Source organism: Mastomys coucha, unplaced genomic scaffold (genome assembly GCF_008632895.1).
Source record: "Mastomys coucha isolate ucsf_1 unplaced genomic scaffold, UCSF_Mcou_1 pScaffold22, whole genome shotgun sequence".
Classification (NCBI taxonomy): domain Eukaryota; kingdom Metazoa; phylum Chordata; class Mammalia; order Rodentia; family Muridae; genus Mastomys; species Mastomys coucha.
Window position 1 is genome coordinate 128862257 of NW_022196905.1, and position 25700 is coordinate 128887956.

The 25700-nt window shown below is 48.7% G+C and overlaps 2 protein-coding genes across 8 annotated transcripts in view; one reads left to right on the forward strand and one right to left on the reverse strand.

Annotated features, from left to right (window-relative positions):
* Positions 1–22360, reverse strand: part of LOC116068517 (putative protein TPRXL) — a 24532-nt gene extending 2172 nt beyond the window's left edge. For 3 of the 7 annotated variants that reach the window (XM_031338170.1, XM_031338172.1, XM_031338171.1), the window contains exons 1-4: positions 20857–22350; positions 16687–16797; positions 12360–12754; positions 9309–9414 (exon numbers count right to left, since the gene is read on the reverse strand). In XM_031338170.1, coding sequence (XP_031194030.1) covers positions 21141–22121 — 981 coding nt within the window. In that variant the 5' untranslated portion in view covers positions 22122–22350 and the 3' untranslated portion in view covers positions 9309–9414; positions 12360–12754; positions 16687–16797; positions 20857–21140. Of the gene's footprint in view, positions 1–9308; positions 9415–12359; positions 12760–16686; positions 16798–20856 lie in introns of all 7 variants that reach the window. The other 4 variants (XM_031338175.1, XM_031338176.1, XM_031338174.1 and 1 more) reach the window with 4 other exon arrangements.
* Cldn3 (claudin 3) lies at positions 5794–7062 on the forward strand. Its single transcript, XM_031338180.1, has one exon. It carries the CDS (start codon positions 6020–6022, stop codon positions 6677–6679), a length of 660 nt encoding a protein of 219 aa, XP_031194040.1. The 5' UTR covers positions 5794–6019; the 3' UTR covers positions 6680–7062.
* Positions 22361–25700: the final 3340 nt, after the last annotated feature.

A 25700-nucleotide genomic window follows, 5' to 3' on the forward strand; every position in this document is an offset into this window, starting at 1 on the left:
GGAACTCCCTCTGTAGACCAGGCTGGCCTCCTAAGTGCTGGGATTATACGTGTGCGCCACCACTGGCTCGGCTAAACTTTTCTTTACATTCCTTTATTCATTCACGCTGTAGGGGCAGGCTCTGTCTGTGTGTGTGTGTGTGTGTGTGTGTATGTGTGTGTGTGTGTGTCTGTGTGTGTGTCTGTGTGCATCACAGCAAGCGTGTGGAAGTCAGAGAACAACTTTATGAGAGTTGCTTCTCTCCTTCCTCTATGTAGGTCCAGGAGACTGAACTCAGCCCTGTAACCACTAGGACCATCTTACCTGTAAACCACTAGACCACCTTACCACTAGACCACCTTACCACTAGACCATCTTACCACTAGACCATCTTACCACTAGACCATCTTACCACTAGACCGTCTTACCGGTTCTTCTTCTGAATTGTTTTCCATAACAGCTATAATAAATAATGCACATCGCCACCAACAAGACACAAGGCTTCCATCTTCTCCACTACCCCCCGCCTTTCTGAGACAGTCATTCTATCTGCAGCGAGGCAATAGCTCGTGGTTTTGATTTCCCTTCGCCCATTTTTCAATTGGGCTGTTTGTCTTTCAATTACTGAGTTATAAGACCTGTGGCAGATACGAGCTCAGGGCTGATTGGAGGTGTTCACTAGGAGCCAAAGTCTTATTTGTGGAGTCCCTGAAGTTTGGCCCTTGGGCACAGATACTATCCTGCTTGCCTCTATTCAGCCCTGCCCAACAGATCCACCTCAAAAACAAGCCAACTCTTCCTGCCCATCCCCCGCGGCCTGGTCCAGAGTCTCAGAGCAAATTCTTTCTCCTGGATGAGGAAACTGGCTTAGAGAAGTGAACACGGGGCTTACTCAAGGTCTCCCGGGTTGACTAGCACAGATCTGAGTACACATCATCTCTCTGTGCAAGTTTGTGCCCTGCCCTGGTTGTTTCTATTTTTACAGACAGGTATGTGGCTGTCCGTCTCTTTACACTATTAAGACATGAGTCACGGGAACATAGTTTTCCCCTTTTTACAAGGGTAGAAACTGAGGTTGGAAAAGTCATCGAACTTTTTCCTCAGCCTTGGAGACAAACAGGAATCATAGTCCATGGTGTCCAACCACAGTACAACCAGTCGGAGTGGCTTCCCCTGCCTCTAAACTTGTGCTACCTCCAGCATAGCATTTGAATGATGGGTTCCCACCAACAATTCTTTTCCTTTTCTTTTTTTTTTTTTAAAGATTTATTTATTTCATGTATATGAGTAAACTGTTGCTGTCTTCAGACACACCAGAAGAGGGCATTGGATCTCATTACAGATGGTTGTGAGCTACCATGTGGCTGCTGGGATTTGAACTCAGGACCTCTGGAAGAGTAGTCAGTGCTCTTAACCACTGAGCCATCTCTCCAGCTCCTCTTTTCCTTTTCTTCCTTATTTTTTTTTTTTAAATGAGAGAAAGAGTTTATTTTGGCTTACAATTCCAGAGGGGAAGAAAGAGTCCATCTTGTCAACAGGCAGAGGTGACAATAAGAGGCAGAAACAGGAAACAGTGGTCACATCTGGGAGTTTGGTTGGTTGGTTTTAGTTTTGGTCAAACAGGGTTTCTCTGTGTAGCCCTGGCTATCCTGAAGCTGGCTCTGTAGACCAGGCTGTCCTCAAACTCACAGAGTTTGAGATCCACCTGCCTCTGCCTCCCAAGTGCTGGGATTAAAGGCATGTGCTTGGCTTGTTTTGGTTAAGAAAGGGCCTCACTATGTAACTGGCCTGGAACTTTCTACATAGACCTCAGTGGCCTGAAGCTTTCTATGTAGACCAGGCTGGCCATGAATTCACAAATATCTCTTGCTTCTATAACCCAATTACTGTGATTAAAGGTGAATATCATCACTCCAGGTTTCTCCCACCCCCTTTTGTTTATAGTATATGCATGAGTGCCTGTGTGTGTACACATGTTTGGAAAGATGTGGAAGTCAGAGACACCCTGGGTGTCTTCCTCAATCATTTCCTCATGTTATTGTTGAGGCTGGATCTCTCACTAAATCTGAAACCATCCTATTTTGACCATCCCGCCTCAAGGACCCTCCTGTCTCTGCCTCCTGGGGCTTGGGACTACAAGTGGGAACCCGTGTACTCAGTTTTATTATTTTATTTTTTCTTTTGTTTGTTTTGTTTTACCGAGACAGGGTTTTCTCTGTGTAGCCCTGGATGTCTTGGATCTCAGTTTGTAGACCAGGCTGGCCTCAGGCTCTGCCTCCCAAGTGCTGAGATTAAAGGCTTCTGATGTCACCTGAGGTTTTTTAATGTGGGCTTCAGGGGACAGGACCCAGGTCCTTGTTCTTACACAGTAAGCCCTTTACAGACAGAGCCACATTCCCAGCCCCTGCTGCACTCCCCATTCCAAGGCGCACCACACCAGCACTCCATTGAAGACTTGCACCTTTATTTTGTTTATTAACCACCCAGGGCTTAAACTCCTTCCAGAGGAGCCCTGACCCAGCACCAGCTGGGCTTTGTGGCCTGGCACTCCCAGCCCTGCCCATCAGGACCAGCCAAGACCTTTGCACTAAGAAGAAACAAAGCCCTGGTTGCCATGTGGACTGTTTATTGGAATCTTCTGTCACCCCAGGGTTTGAGCTCTGAAGGAAGAGAGTGAAGTCTGAGTGTTTGTGATTTGAGAGTGGGGGGTGTACCAAGGGGGGGAAACATAGGCCCAACTCAATGAAGTTCTAACCTTTATTTTGTCTAGTTATTCAATGTGTGTGTGTGTGTTTGAGTGTGTGTGTATGTGTGTGAGTGAGTGTGTATCAATGTGTGGGTGTATGTATGTGTGAGTGTGTGTGAGTGTGTATATAAGTGTGAGAGTATATCGGTTCATGTGTGTGTATAAGTATGTGTGAATGTGTGTGAGTGTGAGTCTGTATATAGTGTGAGAGTGTATGTCAGTGTGCATGTATGTGTGTGTGAGAGTGTACGTCAGTGTGTGTGTCCACGTGCGTGTGAGTGTGTGTGAGTATGTGGGTGTCTGTATGAGTATGTGTGAATGTGTGTGAGTGTGTGAGTGTATGTCAGTGTGTATGTATGTGTGTGTATATATATGTCTTTGTGAATGTGTATGTGTGTGTGAGAGTATATGTCAGTGTGTGTGTCTGTGTGTCTGTGTGTGTGTGTGTCTGTGTGTGTATGTGTGTGTGTCTGTGTGTGTGTATGTCTGTGTGTGTATGTGTGTGTGTGTCTGTGTGTGTGTCTGTGTGTGTCTGTGTGTCTGTGTGTGTCTGTGTATGTGTGTGTCTGTGTGTATCTGTCTGTGTGTGTCTGTGTCTGTGTGTGTCTATGTATGTGTGTGTGTCTGTGTGTGTCTATGTATGTGTGTGTGCGTACTGCAGCAAGCATGTGGAGGTTAGAGAACTACCCTGGAGAATGGGCTTTTTTCATCTTTGAAGTAATAGGGATCAAACTCAGGTTGTCAAGCTTGATAACAAGGGCTTTTACCCTCTAGACCATCTGCCTCCCGGAAGCTCTTCATCTAGCTGAATGGATCTTGGGTTCCTAGCTAATTGCAAAGCCCATGGGGCCCTCACAATACAACCCCATCCCTGGTCAGATCCCTAGCAGGACAGGTTGCGGAAACAAGAGAAAGTGCTAAGTCAATTATCTCTCTGAGCACCCAGCCCTGTTCTAGGCATCGGGAGTGTCACATAATAAAACAGGCAAAAATGTTTGTCCATCTTGGAACATTCTGAATGTCCCGGTGGTGGTAACAGACCGGAGCAGAGACAAAGAAACAAATAAATGAGAAACCAAGCGTGGCCTCTCACACAAAGAAGCTCACCACTTATGCAGGGGAGGCAGAACAATTCGGAGTTAAAGGCCACCCTGTGTTCTGCAGTTCAACCCTTAGGGGGACTGGGAGGAGGGAGGGGGAGAGAGAGAAAAAAGGAAGGCAGGGAGAGAAGGAGGAAGAAGAGAGGGAAAAAGAGGGGGGAGCCAGGGGCCACTTCAGGTAATGTCGTATATGAAAGAAAACAAAAGTATCAAAGAGGATGGGGCTCCCAGCACTTGGGAGGCAGAGGCAGGTGGATCTGTGAGTTCCAGGCCAGCCTGGTCTACAGAGTGAATTCCAGGACAGCCAGGGCTACAACAGAGAAACCCTGTCTTGAATGACACGAAACAAAGCAAAGCAAAACAAAACAAAACAGAGAACAGGGCATTGTGGGTAAGAAGCTAGGACGGGTTTTGTTGTTTTCCTTTGTATCTGATTTGGGTACAGGGTTCCAAACCGGTTACCCACGCTGCCATCCAAATCAGCTGGGGAGGATCTCACGTGGTGCTTACTGACATGCCATCTCTCAGGGTTTACTTAGTGCTTCGTGCAGGCCGGCCAAGCACTCTACCCACTGAGGTACATCTCCAGCCCCCGAAACTATGAAAACCCTGGGGGCGGGGTCAGTTAGCCGTGTGGGCAGCTGCAGGAGTGTCTCATGGAGAAAGGACCCCAAACCCGGATGTATGGAGGATGTATAGAAAACTAAACCAAAAGAGCTCTACCCTAACCTTGTTGAGGGGAAGAGGTGAAGGGAGGAGTCGGAGCATGCATCACCCCAAGGCGTGAGGCAGGGGAGTCAGTGTCCAGAGGCAAAAGAGATTGGCGTTTGGGGCTTTTTTGGTGTTAGTTTGTAGTTTGTTTGAGTCAGGGTCTCATGCAGCCTATCTGGCTTTGAATGTTCCGTGAAGCCAAGATGGTCTTGAACTCCTGCCTCCCTCCACTTTTCCAGAGCTGGGATTACAGGCATGACACGCTCGCTGCACAGGGCTTTTGCGCGTGAGTTGTATTTTAGGTCAAGAGACAGGTTCGCTGTATAGCCTACTCTGGCCTTGAACTCACAGCTGTCTGCTTGCCTCAGCCTTAGGCATGAACCAACACACCTGGCTAGACGTCTTCTTTTCTTGTATCAAATCTCTTTCCCGCTTTTCACTCACCCTACTACTCACTCTGCCCCGCCCCCCCCCAAGGGAAAGAAAACAAGACTCCATCAAGAGAACCGCAGTGGGGAGAAGCAGTTTCTAGGTGGGCGAGCAATTGAGCTAAGCCATGTAGGCCTGCCCAGGTCAGGAGCGGAGGTTGGACAAGAATTTGAACTCAGCACCCTGGGATGCAGGGTGGGCTCTGCAGGTAGACGTCGTTCCTGGCTTCAGAGTTCTGTATATCTGAATATAGAAAATACCGCCAGCCTGCATCAGGCTGCACTTGGACAAAGCCAGCGTGCTTGCCTCTAAGCCAGAAGGACTCTGAGCAGGTGCTACAATTCCATCCACCTACGGCGACAAGCCTCAGCCACGCCCCCACCTGGGTCCTCCCAGTCCGGGTCTTCCAGAGGAATTGGCCGCGCCTCCATCCTACGCCTTCCGCGCTAAGGAGGACCGGGGGGTGGGGGGGACGACGAGAGAGTCAAGCAGTTTACAATTGGTGATTTGCACTTCAAATCCCTGAAGCGCCCCTCCCACTCTGTATAGCCCCAGAGAAATCGTTATGCTTTAGGAGCTAGGGGAGGTTGGGAAGGGAGGGAGCTCAGAGGACCCGCCCTCCCTCGATACCCCCCCCCCACACACACACACTTCAACATTGAGGCTCTTGCTAAATCCTTTCTCCTATGGTGAAGGGGGTTGGGGAGGACGGACCGGACTGGACGGGACACACGTCACTGTCCCCTGGGCCAGAAGAGCGAGCTCCACCCTCCTCCTCTGGGCACCAAGCTAAGTCCAACCCACCCCAATCCCAGAGCCAACCCAGTCTCAGAAGCCAGTCTCCAAAGCCACAGGCAGGTGCAGGGGCAGTCTCCGTGCGAGCCCCAGGAGAGGAGCCGTTAGCGCGCTCCGTCCTTTGCCATCCACTGGTCGTTCCCGGCGACCGACGTCCGTCAGTTTTCGAAGCGCAGTTGATTCTCAGGTCCACCGGCCGCGATCCCTGGTCTCCCAGTCCCCGGAGCTGCCCGGCCGAGCCGGTTCAAGTCCAGCAGCCATGTCCATGGGCCTGGAGATCTCCGGCACCTTGCTGGCCGTGCTGGGCTGGCTGTGCACTATCGTGTGCTGCGCCCTTCCCATGTGGCGCGTTTCGGCCTTCATCGGCAGCAGCATCATCACGGCGCAGATCACCTGGGAGGGCCTGTGGATGAACTGCGTGGTGCAGAGCACCGGCCAGATGCAGTGCAAGATGTACGACTCGCTGCTGGCTCTGCCGCAGGACCTGCAGGCCGCCCGAGCCCTCATCGTGGTGTCCATACTGCTGGCCGCCTTCGGGCTCCTCGTGGCGCTCGTGGGCGCTCAGTGTACCAACTGCGTACAAGACGAGACGGCCAAGGCCAAGATCACCATCGTGGCGGGAGTGCTTTTCCTGTTGGCGGCTCTGCTCACCTTAGTGCCGGTATCCTGGTCGGCCAACACCATCATCAGGGATTTCTATAACCCGCTGGTCCCCGAGGCCCAGAAACGGGAGATGGGAGCTGGGTTGTACGTGGGCTGGGCTGCCTCCGCGCTGCAGTTGCTAGGGGGCGCCTTGCTGTGTTGCTCCTGCCCACCGCGCGAGAAGTACGCACCCACCAAGATCCTCTATTCTGCGCCGCGATCCACCGGCCCTGGCACCGGTACCGGCACCGCCTACGACCGCAAGGACTACGTCTGAGGGGCCGGGTGCACGCCGACCGCACGGTCACTACTACTAGCAGTCGATGAACCCCACCCGTCCAGCGTGCAGCCTCGCGTCAGATACCACCCCACCTTCCAGATGGTGAGAGACACCACCACGCAGTCTGCTTGCTAGGCTGGAAGAGGACAGACAGGCTGGCGTCCCCCCTTCTCCGGCTGCCACCTGACTAGCGGGCCTAGGAACTGTCCAAGCCGAAAGGACAAAGAAACCTCACCCTTCCCCAAGTACAAGGCTGCGGAGGCTACCACAGCTACTTGCCGGTCCCCGCAGCCGGAAGGCTCACAGTGGGCAGAGACAGGCAAACCATAAAACGGGCCGTTTCCTATTTTTCAATAAAAGCCTTTCGTTTTTTTGCAGTAGCTGGAGCTTCCTTATCCTGAACGACACCGCACAGGCCACCACCTCCCCTACCGGGCACCTGCTGGGGAGTGTCCCTCGAATAGCCCTCTCCTCGGGCAGCGAGCTTTAAACAGCGTCACAGGTTCAGTAAGGAGAAAGTGGGGGGTACACATGAGTTTGGTGCTCACTAGGTGGGTAACACTTGGGAGGTATTCCAGGACTGATCTCAACAGACCCCGTGGGAGGGCTTATCTAGCCATCCAGCCAGAGGGCTTCCGAGGAACACGGCTGGAGACGGGCAAGGGAGAGAAGCCAGGGACTCTTCTCTGAGATGGCCTAGTTGCTCTGTGCTTGGATCCACCAGCCTTGCTCTGGGCATTTGAGGTGGCTGATGTGCAGTTAAAGGAGTACATCGTCTACCGGGATTTCATATTTGGAGACGTCGAACAAAAAGACCTATTGTTCGGGCCAAATGCCTCACCTAAATTAGATCGGCTAAGCGATGGGGGTGTGGTTCAATGGTAGAACATTTGTGTAGCATGCACGGGGCTCGGTTCCGTTCCCAGCACTGGGAGTTGGGGGGACACCTAAAAGGGACATTTGACAAAGTCTTCTGACCTGGAGGTGGACAGATGAGGGGAAAGACCACCCCACCTTCTTCCCAGTGCCCTCAAGAGAGGGACCTAGCCTTAAACAGTATTGAGACTCGGAGGCACTTGCTCTTGGAACAAGGTAAAGGGAACTGAGGCAGGGCTCTTGGAGGGAAGCAGGTTCCCGGCTAGGAGCCGTTAAAAGGATGACAGCGTCTGGAAAGTGTAGGCAGAAATCCAGGAGTTCAAGGTTGGCCTCTCTGACACTTAGCAGCTTCTTGTCTTCCCCGACTTCCCCTCTTTGAGACAGGGTGTCCTGAAACTCTCTCTCTCTGTAGACCAGGCTGGCCTCAAACTCAGAGATCTGCCTGCCTGATTCCTTAGGGCTGGGATTAAGGGTGTGTGTCACCACTGAGCAGCTTCGGTTTCTTTATTTTCCTTTTTTTTCTCTCTCTTTTGCTTTTGTTTGTTTGTTTGTAGACAGAGTCTCTCTACATAGCCCTGGCTATCCTGGAACTCAAGTAGACCAGACTGCCCACCATGTCTAGTTCACATATCAATTTCAAAGCTAGCCTGGGCTGCATGAGTTGTATCAAAAAAGGAGGGGAGGGCATGTTGGAGCATGGCTTTAATTCCAGCACAGTGGAGGCAGGAGGATCTCTGTGAATTGGAGACCAGCCTGGTCTATGTAGTGAGTTCCAGGTTAGCCAAGGCTACATAAGGAGATTTTTTTTTTGTCTCAAACAAACAAAAACGGAGGCAGGGGGGAGTGAAAGAAACTTGAGGAAGACACTTAAAGATTATAGCAGGACCCCAACTTTCTGAGGCAGAGCTGACAGGGTTAAGGAAGCCTGATTCTTAGCACTCCAGAACCATTAGGGTGTCAGAGTTTAGGAGAGAGAAGGAGAGAAGAAAGTAAAAAAAAACCATTAACTTTCCCCAGGTGGTGGTGGCGGCGGCTTTTGCACGCATGGGCAGAGGCTGAGCAGAGGCAGGCAGATCTGCCTCTGGTCTACAGAGAGAGTTCCAGAACAGCCAGGACTCCACAGAGAATCCCTGTCTTGAAAAAACACCATAAGATAAAGTAAAATAGCCTAAACTTTCTGCCTTATGTTACTGATTATGGGGAGGCTGAGAGTTTCACTTTGAGTGTGGGAGTTGGCCAGACTAGGAGCGTCCATATCCACGTAAGATGACCCAGGAAACAGGAAAGAGACCTGGTAAACCCGGGAGTTGTTAACATACAGATGGCCCCCGAAGCCAGGGCAACAATGAGCTCAGCTGAGAAACCAAAAGAAGAAAGAGTTCCAAGGCGGTGGGGATCCCGGGACAAGGGTGTCTGAACATGGAAAGGGCTTGGGACGGGCGGGGTGGGGTGGGGGGGCCTGGGAAGAAGACGCAGGGTGACTATGAGTGGCCTTAGGAAGAATGCTGGGGGTGGGGGAGGGCAAAGTGTGTGGGTGGCAAGCTGTTCAAGATGGGCACGTAGACAACGTGTGTAAGTGTCGTGCCTAAAACAGGACTCCTGGGGAGGCTAGAGCAGGAGGCTACTGAGCAAGGGTGACTGGGAGGGAAGAGGGGCCACACAAACATTTGATCAAACGAAACGGATGTTGGGTTTGGTTTGACACAAGGTCGTAGTCTGTAGCCCGGGGCTAGCCTGATGTTCATCTTACCTCAACATCTGGTATTAGAGGCAGGTTCCAGTGTGCCCTGTGCCAAAAGATTGCCTCAAGTTTCTCCTCTTCCTAAGGAATGCCAGTGTGCAGTCATCAGGATGACCTAAGGAAGAGGAAATGGTTGCTATTAATAGTGAGTGCCCCAGTTCACACCTGACATCTTAGGAGAGGAGCGGAGAGGACAATCCAATCCCAGCAGCTTCCCCAGGAAACCAGGAGGCAAGACACACCAGAAAGAGAAAGTGTCTGCTGAGCTTTGGAGAAGAGAGACTTTTGGGCCAAGTGTGTGCCATGACTGTAATCTCAGCTCATAGGAGGGTAAGCAGGAGGATTGTGAGTTCAAAGCCAGCCTAGACTACACAGTGTGTTTGAGGACAGCCTATGTAGGCTACACAAAGCCCTATCTCAAAAGAATAAACAGATGTTGTCTCTGTGAATGGGAGGAGCTCTAAAGAGCAGGGTTTTCTTAAAGGATTTGTTTATTTATTTATTTATTTCATATATGTGAGGACACTGTCGTTGTCTTCAGAGACACCAGAAGAAGGCATCAGATCCCATTACAGATGGCTGTGAGACATCATGTGGTTGCTGGAAATTGAACTCAGGACCTCTGGAAGAGCAGTCAGTGCTCTTACCCACTGAGCCATCTCTTCAGCCCTGGTTTTTATTTTGTTTTGTTTTTATTACTTAAATGTATTTTTATTGTGTATGTAGATGTCTACAGAGATGTGCCTGTCTGTCTCCCCAGTGCTGGGATCAAAGGCGTGTGCCACCACTGCCCGGCAGTTCTGTCCTTTCTTTATAGGGGCTTTCGAGATTGAATTCAGGTCTTCAAGCTTACTGGGTACGCATTGAACCCACTGAGCTATCTTACTGGCATGGGAAGGTCTCAGTCTGTAGCCCGGGGCTAGCCTGCTGTTCATCTTCCCTCGGAATCTGGTATTAGAGCCAGGTTTCAGTATACCCAGTGCCAAAAAATTCCAAGGCACTCCATGAAATGTAGCATGAAGGGGGCCTTAGATAATGAGAGGGCTTAGGTGGAGGAAGGGACAAGAAAGGTGGAGACCGTGTCTCTGGTCCTGACTAGAATTTGGGGCTGTGGGCAGAGAGCCAGCTTGCAGTGTCTCTGTGGCCCAGGGAACCAGCTTGGGTCAAGACACAGCCTCACTGTCCCAGAGAGCCCCTAAGGTGGGTGCAGGGTTACTCACTGACAACCCAGCTTCCCGAAGGCAAGGTAAAGCCAGCTGTGCTAATGAACACCAGCAATCCCCCTTACTCTGGAGGCTGAAGCAGGAGCATCTTGAGTTTGAACCCAATGTGGGCTACAGAGTGAGTTCAAGGCCAGCCAGGGTAGTTTGGTTTTAAAATAGAAAGTGAAATGGGGCCGGGCGGTGGTGGAGCACACCTTTAATCCCAGCACTTGGGAGGCAGAGGCAGGCAGATTTCTGAGTTCGAGGCCAGCCTGGTCTACAGAGTGAGTTCCAGGACAGACAGGGCTACTCAGAGAAAACCTGTCTCGAAAAAAAAGGAAAGTGAAATGGGGTCTGGTGGCTAGAAGCACATACTGCTCTCACAGAGGACCGGAGTTCAGTGCTGTCCACCCATGTGAGGCAGTTCTCACAGGCACCTATCACTCAAGCTTCAGGGGACCTGCTGTCCCCCGTCTGCTTAGACACCCCCACGTATATGTAATACCCCACATAACACAAAATAATAATAATACAAAACAATAGTACTCATTGGTGGTGGCCCAGGCCTTTAATCCCAGTACTCCAGAAGCAGAGGCAGGCAGATCAGTCCAAGCCTAGTCTTGTAAATTCCAGGATAGCCAAAGCTACACAGAGAAACCCTGTATCAAGAAACCAAAACCAACAACAAAAACCAATAGCAGTGAGACAAATCCTTAATAAGAGAAGTGGATGGACGTATACAATTCTTTAAACTTCAAAAGCAAAAAAAGGAAAAAGAAAAATCTGGCAGTGGTGGTGCATGCCTTTAATCCCAGCCCAGGCAGAGGCAGGTGGATCTCGGAATTTGAGGCCAGCCTGCCAGCCTGGTCTACAGAGAGAGTTAGTGGAGCTCAGTGTTAGAGGGGTTGGGACTTAGCAGGAGAGTCCTTGCCTAGCATGAGTGAGGCCTTAAGTTCAGTTCCTAACACCAGACAAGGAGAGAGAGAGAGAGAGAGAGAGAGAGAGAGAGAGAGAGTCCTTGCTTAGCATAAGTGAGGGCTTAAGTTCAGTTCCTAACACCAGACAATGAATGAGAGAAAGAGAGAGAGAGAGAAAGAAGGAAAGAGAAAGAAAGGGAGAGAGAGGGAGGGAGAGAGAGAGGAAGGGAGAGAGGGAGAGAGAAAAGGAGAAAGGGAGAGAGAGGGAGGGGGAGAGAGAGAGAGGCCTATTGATACACATCTGTAATTCCCTTACTTGTGAGGCAGGGGTAGCACAAGAGGATCTTCACAACTTCAAGGCCAGCCTGCTCTACAAAGGGATAGCCTGTCTCAAATTAAAGAAAAGAAGAGAAAAAGTGAAAGAAAAAAAGAAGGAATCATTAACCCCAAGACACTAGAGACAGAGAGAGGCTGGTAAATCTTAGTGAGTTCAAAGCCTGCCTGTGCTGCATCGTGAGACTGTGTCTCAAAGCAAACAAATGAAAAACAACAAGGGCTGGAGAGATGGCTCAGCAGTTAAGAGCACTGACTGCCCTTCCAGAAGTCCTGAGTTCAATTCCCAGCAACCACATGGTGGCTCACAACCATCTGTAATGGGATGCGATGCCTTCTGGTCTGAAGACAGCCACAGTGTACTCATATACATAAAATTAATAAATAAATCTAAAAAAAATAAAATAAATAAAAACAACAACAAAATGTTTGTCATGGTACTAGGTCCCATGCTGAGCATCGAGGGGATTAATTAACTTGCATTTTTATCATCAATATGTTAGCAACCCCAGCCAAGCAGGGGCTTAGAGATACAAAGAAAGTGGGTAGCTGCTTTGGGAGAGACATCTCCAGGTTCCTTCTGCAGGCGCAGTTTCAGTGTTCCTTACCAGGCCCTGCAGCCAAGCTGTGGCCTCGGGCCTTCCTGCTCTTGCCACGCCAGTACCAGTTTGAGCTCTTCCTGCTGGCTGGCTCCAAAGCCAAGTTCTTCATCAAACACAGTTGCAATGTTTACTGTGGCTCCCTCAAGGTCTTCAGTAGGCCTCCCACAGAAGCCTCGCTTGACCTCTCTCTGCCAGCGATCCAGGAAAGGTCACCAGAGCCAACATGGCTGGGCTTTGCCAAGCTGCTGAAGAAGCAGGCCAAGATTGGGGTCCCTGCTGCCTGCTGAGGGAACTTCTGCAGGACCTATGTGCCTGTAGGTTGGATCTGTAAGACAGGGGTTATATTTTCCCGGTTGTAGGTGTGTCTGCCTTTGTTTCTTCATTGATTTTTGTCTTTTCACCTGCACTTAAAAAAAAAAAAAAAAAAGTCAGCACACACCTTTAATTCCAGCATTCGGGAAGAAGAGGGCAAGTGGATCTCTGTGAGTTTGAGGCGAGCCCTGTCTAGAGAGCAAGTTCTAGGACAGCTATGGCTGCACAGAGAAATCCTACCTTGGAAATCAAAAACGACAAAAAAAAAAAAAAAGATTTTATGTGAGTGTTTTGCCTGCATGTATGTATGTACACTACATGCATGCCTAGTGCTCTCAGAGTCCAGAAAAAAGCCTGGATTCCCTAGAAGTGGAGTTACAGGTGGTGAGCTGCCATGTGGGTGCTGGGAACCGGACCTGGGCCCTTACAAGGGCAGCCAGTGCTCTTAACTGCTGAGCCACCTCTCCAGCCCCTTTTTTTCAATTTTAAATCTATGTGTATACATGTCGTGGGTATGTTACAGTATGTACAGACACCAGCTGAGGCCAGAAGAGGGTGCCACATCTCTTGGGGGTGAAGTTACAGGTGGTGAACTCAGGTCCTCGCTACTGAGAACTGCTGAGTACTGTCCACAGCATCACATAGGAGTTTTATCTCAGCACAGGTGATGCTAGAAGGCCATTGGACTTCATGAAGTGATAAGAAAGGTTTTCTCCTTCTGGACCTCAGTTTCCCCATAAATCCAACAAAGTAGTTAGACCAGATGAACCCTTCTAATTTAACTCTTCCATCCTTTGTCAATAATGAGCCCTAAACCCATTTATTTTCTTGTTCTAGAGTGCCAGAATCCACAATATGGTCTTGCACATGCAAGGGGGAGGTTAGACAGGAGCCACGTCCCCTGACCCTCACTGGAGGATTCTAGGCAGAGGCTCTACCACCGAGCCACGCCCTCAGCCCCTCATTGGGGGATTCTAGGCAGGGGCTCTACCATTGAGCCATACCTTAACCCTTCACTGAGAGATGGTAGGCCACCCCTCTAGCACTGAACCACAACTACAGCCCCTCACTGGGAGATTCTAAGCAAAAGTTCTACCACTGAGCCATGCCCCTGACCATTCATTCACTGAGAATTCTAGGCAGGAGCTCTACTTCTGGACTATAGCCGCAGCCAAAATCATTTTTCTTTAATGATTCCTTCATGGCCACCATGGCAACTGTGGTCCCAAGTCTTTAGACTGAATGCTGGTAAACTGAGGAAGAAGTGAGTTCCTGAAACCCAGAGAGGGCCATGGCAAGTGTGTGACAATCAGAAGACAATTTATCAAGACAGTTCTCTCCTTCTACCATGTGGGTCCCTGGAATCAAACTCGGGTCCTCAGGCTTGGCAGCAAGCACTGATTCCATCTATCTATCTATCTATCTATCTATCTATCATCTATCTACTATCTATCTTATTTATCTATCATCTTCTATCTACTATCTATCTTCTATCATCATGTATCATCAATCACCCAATCATCTAGATATGTACCATCTAAATATCATCTATCTATCTGTTTATCTATCTGTCTATCTATCTATCTATCTACCTATCTGTCTGTCTGTCTATCTGCCTATCTATCTATCATCTATCTATCTGCTTATCTATCTAGATATCACCTATATATCACCTATCTGGATGGCACCTGGATATCTATTTTTCTGTATATGGGTGGTTCTGTCTACATGTAAGTCTATGCTACGTGAGTGCCTGGTGCCATTGGGGGTCAGAAGAGAGGATTAGATCCCCTTGAACTGGAGTTATATACAGATAGTTGTGAGCTGCCAAATCTTAAAAGCCCTCATAAATAAGATTTTTTTTTGTTGTTTTTTTGTTTTTTTTTTCGAAACAGGGTTTCTCTGTGTAGCCCTGGCTGTCCTGGAACTCACTCTGTAGACCAGGCTGGCCTCGAACTCAGAAATCCACCTGCCTCTGCCTCCCAAGTGCTGGGATTAAAGGCATGCACCACCACCGCCCGGCTTATAAATAAGATTTTTAAAAAGTGCATTATATTTGCATTGATAAAAATATACATATGCCTGGCAGTGGTGGCACACGCCTTTGATCCAAGCACTTGGGAGGCAGAGACAGGCAGATTTCTGAGTTTGAGGCCAGGTTGGTCTATAGAGTGAGTTCCAGGATATCCAGGGCTACACAGAGAAACCCTGTCTTGAAAAAACAAACAAACAAACAAAAACAACAACAAAAAACATGTTACAGAATTCTTTTTCTCCATGTTGTCAAAGTCTATCCCCTCTCTACTGTATCCTTTAATCAAAATGCAGTACTCAGTGATTGGAAGTGTGGCTTATTTGTAGAGCATCTGCCTAGGATCCCCCAGTGAGGGGCTGGGACCATAAATCAGTAACACAATGCTTTCCTAGTATTCTCCAGTGAAGAACTGAGTCCAAGGCTAGATGCCACAGTACTTGTATAGATGGCATTAACCAAGCTCTGGATCCCGCCCCTTGTACCACAGCAGAACGTCTCCCTGAAGCACACCTAAACAGTGGCAAAGCTGGTTGGCACTGATATGCCAACATGCCAAGAAGTGCAGGGAAAACATAGAGGAGGCTCCTCTTCTAGTTAAAGAGCTACAAACAAGTAACACTTTCTGAGAGAGGAAGAATTAGTTTTCTAGTCTTCCTCAGGATTGAGCCCTCTAACTGCTTATTCAATGCCAAGCAGTCAGCCCTAAACACAGATGCAACAATAAGCAGGTAGACTCCAAACACTAAATTTCAGCGTTTGTATTTATATATTTATATATCTGTGTTATTACATATATACACACATATATATCAAAATTCATATACATCATGTACATATACATCATATATAGACATATACATATGTATCATATACACCAGAAATTATATACATATACATCATATACATACATATACATTATATACATAAAAATCATATACATTATATACATATACATACATATATATACATCATATACACATACACCTGTGGGGGTCATGAATTTTATTTGGGAGGAATCAGGGTTTGGGATGGGACGTGAGGGGTTGAGGGAAGAAAGAGGGGAGGAAGTGCAGAACCCATATTTGAAATAAGTTTTTACATTGTGTGTGTGTGTGTGTGTGTTGCAGGGCATATTCATGACACAGCACTCCAGGGATCGAACTCAGGTCCATAGGCTTAGCAGCCAGCACCTTTACCCACTGAGTCATCCCCCTGGCCTTTATTTTATTTCTAAGCACATGACTGCGCTTGCTTGCATGGGTGTACCTGAACTCCATGCTTTCCTGCTCTCATGGCCTTGGCTACACACACTGCTCCCATGGCAGTACGCTGGCTCTCCACAATGGCTGTCAGTCACTTTACCCAGTGAGCCATCTCCCCAACCCCTGGTTTGGATTTCTATGTTCCGTGAGAAACGAGGTCATATCATTGGTGCAGACCGCTCTGAAAGTCATAGCTGTGTACTGGAGATGCAGCTCGGTGGTAGAGGACTTGCCTTGCCACATGTGAGAGCCCCTGCGGCCATTCTAAGTATTACTAAATAATAAAATAAAGTTAGGGGCTGGGGAGATGGCTCAGAGGTTAAAAGCACTGACTGCTCTTCCAGAGGTCCTGAGTTCAATTCCCAGTAACCACATGGTTTATATAATATTTAAAATAAAGTTAAATAAAATAATGGCCAGCACTAGTGGCATAAAAATATAACTCAGGTACGTGGGAGGCTAAGGAAAGAGGATTGGCAGTTCAAGGCCAACTTGGTCAACACGGAGTGAGTTCAATGCCCGTCTGGAGAACTTTGTGAGACCCTGTCTCAAAGTAAAACATTGAAGTTGGGTGGTAGTGACAAATGCCTTTAATCCCAGCACTCAGGAGACAGAGGCAGGAAGCTCTCTGAGTCTTAGAGATCCTCTGAGGCCAGCCTGGTGTACAGATTAAGTTCCAGGACAGAGAAACAACAACAATAATAATAAAATTGAAAACAAAGACCTGAGGTCGCCTTCAGTAGTATAGCCAGCTGGCTCCCAATTCCGCAGTGTAGGGCTCAGCCATTAGAGTGTTTGCCTGGCATGTCTTGAGACCCAGGTTCAATTCCCAGTCCTGCAAAACAAAATAAATGAAATAAAATGAAGGTCATCCTTGTCCCTAGCAGGCACTTTGTAAATATTTGTTAAATGAATGATCAGTGGCTTGTTGACTTAGAAGACAGTGAAGGGAACGATATGGGCTGAAGGCATCTCAGCACTTACAAATGACAGGCCACACTTAGGTGTGTGATGACCTCTTCTGTAATTCTTCATGAAGTGACCCTTGATGCTTCATTCTGCAGAGGCAGCTACAAAGAGTGGGGCTCCAGTCCTCCCAAGTGTGGATCTCAAGTCCAACGAGGTCAAGGAGACTAAGCAGCCTGAGGTCAAGGAGACTAAGCAGCCTGATGGAGGGTTATGCCTCCCCTCCAGGAGGCAGAGGAGGAGGATCCCTAAAAGTATAAGGCTAGCCTTATCTACCATCTATCTACCTATCTATCTGTCTATCCATACACATATGTATGTATGTATGTATGTATGTATGTATGTGTATAGTGAGTCCCAGGCTAGCCAGGGCTATGCAGCAAGACCCTGTCTCTAAAAACTAAAAACAAAAGAACAACAACAACAACAACAACAAAATAACAGCTGGGCATGGTGGTGCAAGCCAAAACCCCAGCATTTAGAAGGCAGAACAAGAGGAGGAGCAGTTCAAAGTCATGCATGGCTGCAGAGTGTAAGTTTGAGGCTGACCTGGGCTACATGAGATCCCATCTCAAAAAACCATCAGCAGAGGGCTGGTGAGGTAGGCATCTCTGTGCTTAAGGGCACTTGTCATACAAGCCTAACAGCCTGAGTCTAATCCCTGGAACCCATATAAATATGCAAGAGGATCCACTCTACAAACTTATCCCTCTGTCGTCCATGTGTACCCTAGCCTAAGCAACCCCGACATGCACACGCACACCTGGGGCAGGGGAGAGTCACAAATAAAAATAATTTTAAAGAATTTTATAAACGGCTGGACTGTGGTGTCTTTAATTCCAGCACTTGGGAGACAGAGAGAGAAGGATCTCTGAGTTCGAGGCCAGCCTGGTCTACAGAGTGAGTTCCAGGACAGCCGGGGCTACGAAGAGAAACCCTGTCTCGAAAAACCAAAAGAGAAAAACAAACAAACAAACAAACAAAACCTTTCAGAACAAATCAGAAAGGAGGAGAAGGAGGAGACTAGTTTGGGAATGGCTAAGGGTTTGGAGAGTTTAACAAATCCCAGAGGTTCCTTGAGTCTTGCCTGTCTGTTTTTCCCCCAAAAGGCTTCAGCTTTGGAAACACAAAGTCAATTTTCTGCTCCAAGAGCAGCCCCACGAGCCCCGAGGCCATGAGCACAGACCCAGAGTGCAGAAAATACAGTTAAGTGTGGGACGGAACAGAACAGGCCAACAGAGAAGTATGTTCTGAGTTTGGGACAGATGGTACTGATAACTGCAGAGAAACGACTCCAGGCGAGTGGAGAGGGCAATGATTAGAGCCACGGGGGTAAGTAAAAACTAACAGAGCTAGAAGGAGTGGGTGGGAGAAGGAGGCATGAAGAAGCGGGAAATGGCTCTAAATGCTTCTGTGTGTGTGTGTGTGTGTGTGAGTGTGTGAGAGTGTGTGAGTTGTGTGTGAATGTGTGCGTGTGAGTGTGTGTGTGAGTGTGTGTGTGAGTGTATGAGTGTGTGAGAGTATTTGAGTGTGTGAGTGAGTTGTGTGAGCGTGTGACTGTGTGCAAGTATGTGTGAGTGTGTAAGAGTGTGTGAGTGTGTAAGAGTGTGTGAGTGTGTGTGTATTGAGTGTATTGTGAGAGAGTGTGTGAGTGAGTTGTGTGAGTGTGTGAGTGTGTAAGAGTGTGTGAGTATGTGTGTGAGTGTGTGTTGAGTGTCTGTGTGAGAGAGTGTGTGAGTTGTGTGAGAGTGTGTGTGTGAGTGTGTGTATGTGAGTGTATGTGTGGAGTGTGTGAGAGAGTGTGAGAGTGTGTGAGAGTGTGTGAGTGTGTGTGTTTGTGAGAGTATATGAGAGTGTGTGAGTGAGTTGTGTGAGTGTGTGATTGTGGATGTTGTACATGGAGGTCAGAGGTCAACAACAGATACCTTCTTCAATTGCTAGCCATTTAATTCTTAGTTTTAGTTTGTAATCTCAACACCCTCCACCCCCTGTGTGTGTGTGTGTGTGTGTGTGTGTGTGCTGAGAGACAAACTCAGGTCTTCTAGAAAAGCAACAAGTGTTCTTAACCTCTGAGCCACCGTATTTTGTGAGGCAGAATTTCTCTATGAACCTGGAGCTCATCAATTCTGTTATCCTGGCTGGCTGGCCGGCCGGCCAATTGGATCCCGGCATCTGCCTGTCTCTGGCTTCCTAGGACTACATTTAGAAAGGTGCTTCACAGTGCCCTGCTTTTATGTGAGTGATAGGGATTTGAACTCAGGTCTTCATACTTCAAACACAAACACATTCCCCGGTAAATTAATCCCCGGCCCCTCTAGAATGACTTTAAAAGCCAGACAGTGTCTGCACATTAGTAATCCCAACTCTCAGAAAACAGGAGGAGCATGGGCTAGCAGGATAGTTCAGTGGTTAGGAGCAGCTGTTTCTCTTTCAGAGAGACCTGAGTTCTACTCCCAGCACCCACATGGTAGCTCACAACCGTCCATAACATTGGTTCCAGAGATTCCAATGTCTCCTTCTGATGTCCATGGGTACCAGGCCCACCCATGATACACATGTAAGCAAAACACTCATACACATCAAAACAAAATAAATAACCTCAAAAAAGTTCCAGACCACATATCTGTAATCCCAGAGTCCAAGGTCATGCTAGGCTACATAGCAAATTCAAGGTCAACCTTGGCTGTTTGAGAGCCTGTCTTTAACAAGGGTCTAAGGTGGAGCAGACTGTTGGAGATGAGCTAAGTGTGTTTTACCTATGGAGGTAGGCATAAACTTTTAAGGGCCTAGGAAAGGAATGTTGCTGATGAATGCAAAGCATTGTGGGTTGGAATCACCTTGGAGACACACTGTGTCTGTGAAGGTGTTTCCAGAGATTTAACCCAGTTGAACATATCTACCCTGAATGTGAGTGGTACCATCCCCATGGGCTGAGGTCCTGAACTGAATACAAAGGAGACAGTGAGCTGAGCAGCAGCATCCATCTCTCTGCTTCCTGACTGGATCCTGACAGTGGGACCAGCTCCTGTGGCCATGCCTTTCCTGTATATGAATTGTATATGTAAGAATTGAGCAAACAGGGACACCTCATAAAAATACCAAGGAGCAAGGAATGTCCATTTAGCCTAAAGACAGAGCTTCAGAAGGGTTTACCGAGCAAACATCAGTCCCCAGGAGATGCCCTAATTGTGGGGAGTAATGTCTGGTTCCAGGAAACGTCCCTGGGAGGGTGGGTCTCCCCCCACTCCTCCTATGTGCAATCGGTACCTCCCCCTCACCTGGGGCATAAAGGTCAATGAGAACAAAAGACATTGGGCTCCACCAAGGAGAGATAACCAACTCAAGCTGTAAACCTATGTACTGAAAGGTATAAAAAGTGCGTGCTTTTGTTCCTGGTCGTCCCCTTTGCTCTGAATGCAGGATGACCCCAGTATACTGGCAATAAAAACCTCATGTAATTTGCAGCGATCTCCCTCCTGTTTCTTCTCCAGTGGGGGGCCCACGCCGGAATCTAACATATACCCTTAAATCATGAGTCAAAATAAACTGTTCCTGCCTATTTTGTTTGTTTTTGTCTGTTCGTTTTCTGAGACAACCCAACTTGGTGTCTTATGCCTTTAATCCCAGCATTCAAGAGGCAGAGGCAGGAGAAGCTCTGAGTTGAGACCACTCTGGTCTAACAGAGCAAGTTCTAGAACAGCTTGGGTTACACAGAGAACTACCCTGCCTCAAACAAACAAAACCTAAACAAACAAACAAAAAACCCAAAGAGTTTAAGTCAGCCTAAGGCACATAAGAAATCTCAAAATTAAATAGGTGGCTTCACCATTGTACATGGTGTTCTGGCTTCTAGAACATTCTCCACTTGATCTTAGCCAAAAGGCCGAGAAGTGATTAGAACATTCTCTCTCATCATAACCCCACTCACCTAGTCAAATCCTTCTCATCTCAGCCTCCAGGTCTTTCATTCAACCGTCTCTTTCAGATATGCCATCTTAGAAGATCCAGGATTGGGTCCCCTTCTTTGCTTTGCAGCTGAAGTTGTTTTGTTTTGTTCTTTTTTCTTTTTTCTTTTTTTTTTTTTAAACAGATTAGTATCTGGTCCTTCTGGAGCTGACCTGGCTCCATCTTGCACCCCAGACCTTTGTATACAGTAGATCCTCAGTTAACAAAGACTCAGGCTTGTAGGCAGGAAGATGGGAGTAATAACCCTCAGGATGGCTTTTCCCAAGCAGAGCAGACTGCTACTACCTTAAAGCAAGTATAGACTATCCGTGGACCTGACTTGCTGAGTCTGGTGCGCCGTGCCATCTGCATTGAGCCTGCTGTGTTCTGCTGGGTGTGCTGTGGCGGGTGTGTTGTGCCTGATGAATTGTGTTTGGTGTCGTGTGCCTTGCGTGGCATGCCTGGTGTGCTGTGCCTGGCATGGTGTGGCTTGTATGGTGTGTCCGGCTTGCTGTGCCTGGCTTGGTTTGCCTGCTGTACTGTGCCTGAGGTGCTGTGCCTGGTGTGCTGTGCCTGGCGTGCTGTGCCTGGCATAGAGTGTCTAGCATGGTGTGTCTGGCGTGGTGTGCCCGGTGTGGTTTGCTTGGTATGGTGTCCCTGGTGTGCTGTGCCTGGCTTGGTTTGCCTGGCATGCTGTGCCTGGTATGGTTTGCCTTGCTTGGTGTGCCTACTGTGCTGTGCCTGGCCTGGTGTGGCTGATGAGCTGTGCCTGGGACGCTGTACCTGGCCTGGTTTGGCTGATGAGCTGTGCCTGGGACGCTGTGCCTGGCCTGGTTTGGCTGATGAGCTGTGCCTGGGACGCTGTGCCTGGCCTGGTGTGGCTGAAGAGCTGTGCCTGGGACGCTGTGCCTGGCCTGGTGTGGCTGATGAGCTGTGCCTGGGACGCTGTGCCTGGCCTGGTGTGGCTGATGAGCTGTGCCTGGGATGCTGTGCCTGGCCTGGTGTGGCTGATGAGCTGTGCCTGGGATGCTGTGCCTGGCCTGGTGTGGCTGATGAGCTGTGCCTGGGACGCTGTGCCTGGCCTGGTGTGGCTGATGAGCTGTGCCTGGCGTGAAATGGCTGGCGTGTCATGGCTGATTCCTTCCTTTGAAGTTGTTTCCTTTGGTTCCTCATCTTTTTTTTTTTTACAAGTCTTTTGAGGGGTATTAGTATGTCTTCTATCTGGAGTTGGTACGCCTGGGGTGCCATGCCTGGTAATGTATATGGAAAGCATCAATAGATTAATCCATTTAGGTGCAAAATCTGAGAAGACACCAGGCAGATGGACAAACAGGACCTCAGGTGGCTAGGCGGAAAGTCACACGGGGCCCCTGGGAGGCTGAGCCCCTGCGGGAACCTCCAGGGGCCCTCGGGGAACTCCTAAACAAGCTACAATCCAGTTGATGCCCCTGCCACACCCGGACCAGCAGGCAGGAATTTGCCCCTGTGACCTCCCCAGGCACAGTCCTGTCACCATAGCGACCGGCTTAGGGAACAAGCGGCCCGATTGTCCCTGCCCAGTAGGGCAGGTGAAACCCTGGCCACGTGACCGATACTGAGCCAGGTGCGGTTAGGGAGACACTCGCTGCCTCCAACCTTAACCCGTTCGACTCCCGGCCGCGGCCGCCAGGGTGCAGTGTCTCTGCCTCCTAACCTGCCACGCGCACGCGCGCGCGCGCGCACACACACACACACACACTCTTTGGGCGTGGAAGTGGAAGACGAAATCTGGGAAGGAATTCAGCCTGAGCCATACTAGTGACTCAAGCTGGGTAACTTCGCTTTTCTTCGTTTCTTTCTTTCCTTCGGTGTAAAATAAGAATGGACTAAGCGAGATGGTTCACCGGATGACCTGAGTTCGGTCCTTGGGACTCTGACTCCACGTGCCAGCTACACACATACACACACACAATAAATACATAAAAGTGTAAAAAGAGAGAGAGAGAGAGGAAAAGAAAAGAAAGAAAGGAAAGGAAAGAAAAATAAGGATTAGGCTTTCCACAATATAATCTTGGCGGCTAGCTAGGAGCTCTGGCTCAGTAACACACCTGAGTGGCCGGAAGCCAACCAATGCAAATTCCCTGGATGGCCAACAAGCTGGGAAAGGATGGGCAGCTCTGGAATGACCCTTCCCCAACATGCCAGGTCCAGAGTCCTGCCCAGGGGGCTTTACCCCCTTCTCTGCCCCGCCCACTACTTTCTCTGGAATGCTCACTTGGGACCTTCAAACCAACTGGTTTTTCTGCTTGCCAGGCTCAGCCTTGAGCAATCCAGGTGACCACAATGCTTGGGGCCCGGGACTATGGATGTCCTCAAAGCCACTCCTGACACCAGATCTGGGCTATTTGGCTTTTGGTAAGCATGGGGTCAAAGGTTGTGTGCCAGGCTGGGGTGAGCTGGCTAGACAGAAGGTTGACTGGTCAGAAATTGTTTAACAATACTACCTTACCCTTTCCCAACAGATGAACCCTTTGACTCTGTGGGCTGATGAGATGGCTCAGTGGATTAAGGCACTTGCTGCCAAGTTTGTTGATGTGAGTTCAATCACTGGAAACCACATAGAGACAGAAGAGAACAGACTCCCTCAAGTAGTCTTCTGACCTCTACATGCATGCTGTGACACCTATACAACCACAGAGATAGGCAGACAGACAGATGGAGGGGACATACACATACAAGTGGGGGAGAGAAACACAGAGAGATACACATAGATGTAATAAATACATGTAAAAAAAGTTTAGGTGGGCAATGGTGGCACATGCTTTTAACCCCAGCACTCGGGAAGCAAACAGATCTCTGTGAGTTCGAGGCCAGCCTGGTCTATAGAGCTAGTTCAGGACAGCCAGGGCTACACAAAGCTACTGTCTTGAAAGACCAAAAATACGTATTAAAATATCGCTAAGGTTCCTTCCCAGAACTTGGCCCGAAACCTCAACATTCAGGAGGCTTGAGGCAGGAGAATTGCTGTGAGATCGAGGTCAGCATGAGTTACATGATGAGCTTCAGGGCAGCCTAGGCTATAGGACTAGACTCCATCTTTAAAAAGAGAGAAAGAGCTGGGCAGTGGTGGCGCACGCCTTTAATCTCAGAGGCAGGCGGATTTCTGAGTTCAAGGCTAGCCTGGTCTACAGAGTGAGTTCCAGGACAGCCAGGGCTACATAGAGAAACCCTGTCTTGAAAGAGAGAGAGAGAGAGAGAGAGAGAGAGGAAGAAGAAGAAGAAGAAGGAGGAGGAAGAGGAGGAGGAGGAGGAGGAAGAAGAGGAGGAGGAGGAGGAGGAGGAGGAAGAGGAGGAGGAGGAGGAGGAGGAGGAGGAGGCAGCAACAGCTGGGAGGTAGTGATACATGCTTTTTTAATCCCAGCACAAAAGTTAGAGGTAGGTGAATCTCTCTGAGTTTGAGGCCAACCCAGGCTACAGAGAGAGAGAGAGAGAGAGAGAGAGAGAGAGAGAGAGAGAGAGAGTTCTAGGACAGCTCGCTCTGTTAAACAGAGAAACCTTGTCTCAAAAAACAAATAAAACAAAACAAAACAAAACAAAAAAGTTTGGGTGGAAGAAGGGAGCTGGGGATGTAGCTCAGTTGGTGAGTTCTTGCTAAGCATGAAGGAAGTCCTAGTTCCCTCCCCAGCTCTGCACAGAGCTCAGATGGTGGTGCACATTTGCAATCCCAGCACTGTAGAAGGAGGGGCTTGGGGATCAAGAGTCAAGGCCATCCACCCTATATGAAAGAAGAAAGGAGCCGGGCGGTGGTGGCACACGCCTTTAATCCCAGCACTTGGGAGGCAGAGACAGGCCGATTTCTGAGTTTGAGGCTAACCTGGTCTACAGAGTGAGTTCCAGGACAGCCAGGGCTATACAGAGAAACCCTGACTCGAAAAATAAAAAAAAAAAATTTTAAAAAAGGAGAAGAAAGGAAAGGAGGAAGGAAGGGAGGGAGGGAGAGAGTCTGAAGACTTGACTCTTTCAGAGGAACCTGGTTCAATTCCCAATGAAAGACCCCTAGAACTGGGGAGATCCTTACTCAAGTCTCAGGATGACGCAACTACCCAATGACTCACGAGAGACCGAACTTGCTGCAATCACATGAGGTTTATTGGGGATACCGGTACCGGGGTCGATCTCATGACCTTGCCAGTCAGAGGAGTTCGACCCGGAACACAAGAAGTGTAGGGTATTTAAGGGAAGCTGGGGGCAGAGAGAGAGTTACCAAGGAAACAGAACATAAAAACAGTGGAAAATTTCAGAGGGACCTGAACCCAAGGTATTCAGTTAGGGAGGGGAACACATTCATTCTAGGAATGCAATCTTCATCTACTGGTCGACAGGGTGGAGAGTCTCATAAACCACTAGACCTTCATTCTTAGTTCCGCCCTCATTGTGGATCATTCAGGAGGGGCAGGTATCTGGAACCAGAGCCCTGAGGCTCTGGGTTCCTGGAACTGGCTATTTTATATTTCTGGCTGGCTACAGTGGCCCTCCATGTCCTTTTAGGTAAAGGTTATACACCATACATTTGTATTAAATGCCCTCATTTTAAATTCTAAGATTCTCCAGCCTTTCACCAGCACCCACATGGTGGTTCACAACCATCTCTCCAAACACCGGCGGATCCACTGTCTTCTGGCCTACCTGGGCCAGAATGCACATGGTACACAGACATATATGCAGGCTAAGTACCCGTACAATACAATACAATAAAAATGAAATAAAGTAAAATGAAAATAGACAAACCTACAAGCAAATTCAAGGAAAGAAAATGAAGAAAAAGACAAGCCTCTCTCAGCCTTTGAA

Excerpts from the sequence above, each read along its gene's own strand:
- Cldn3 (XM_031338180.1), top strand. The coding sequence starts at position 6,020 with ATGTCCATGGGCCTGGAGATCTCCGGCACCTTGCTGGCCGTGCTGGGC.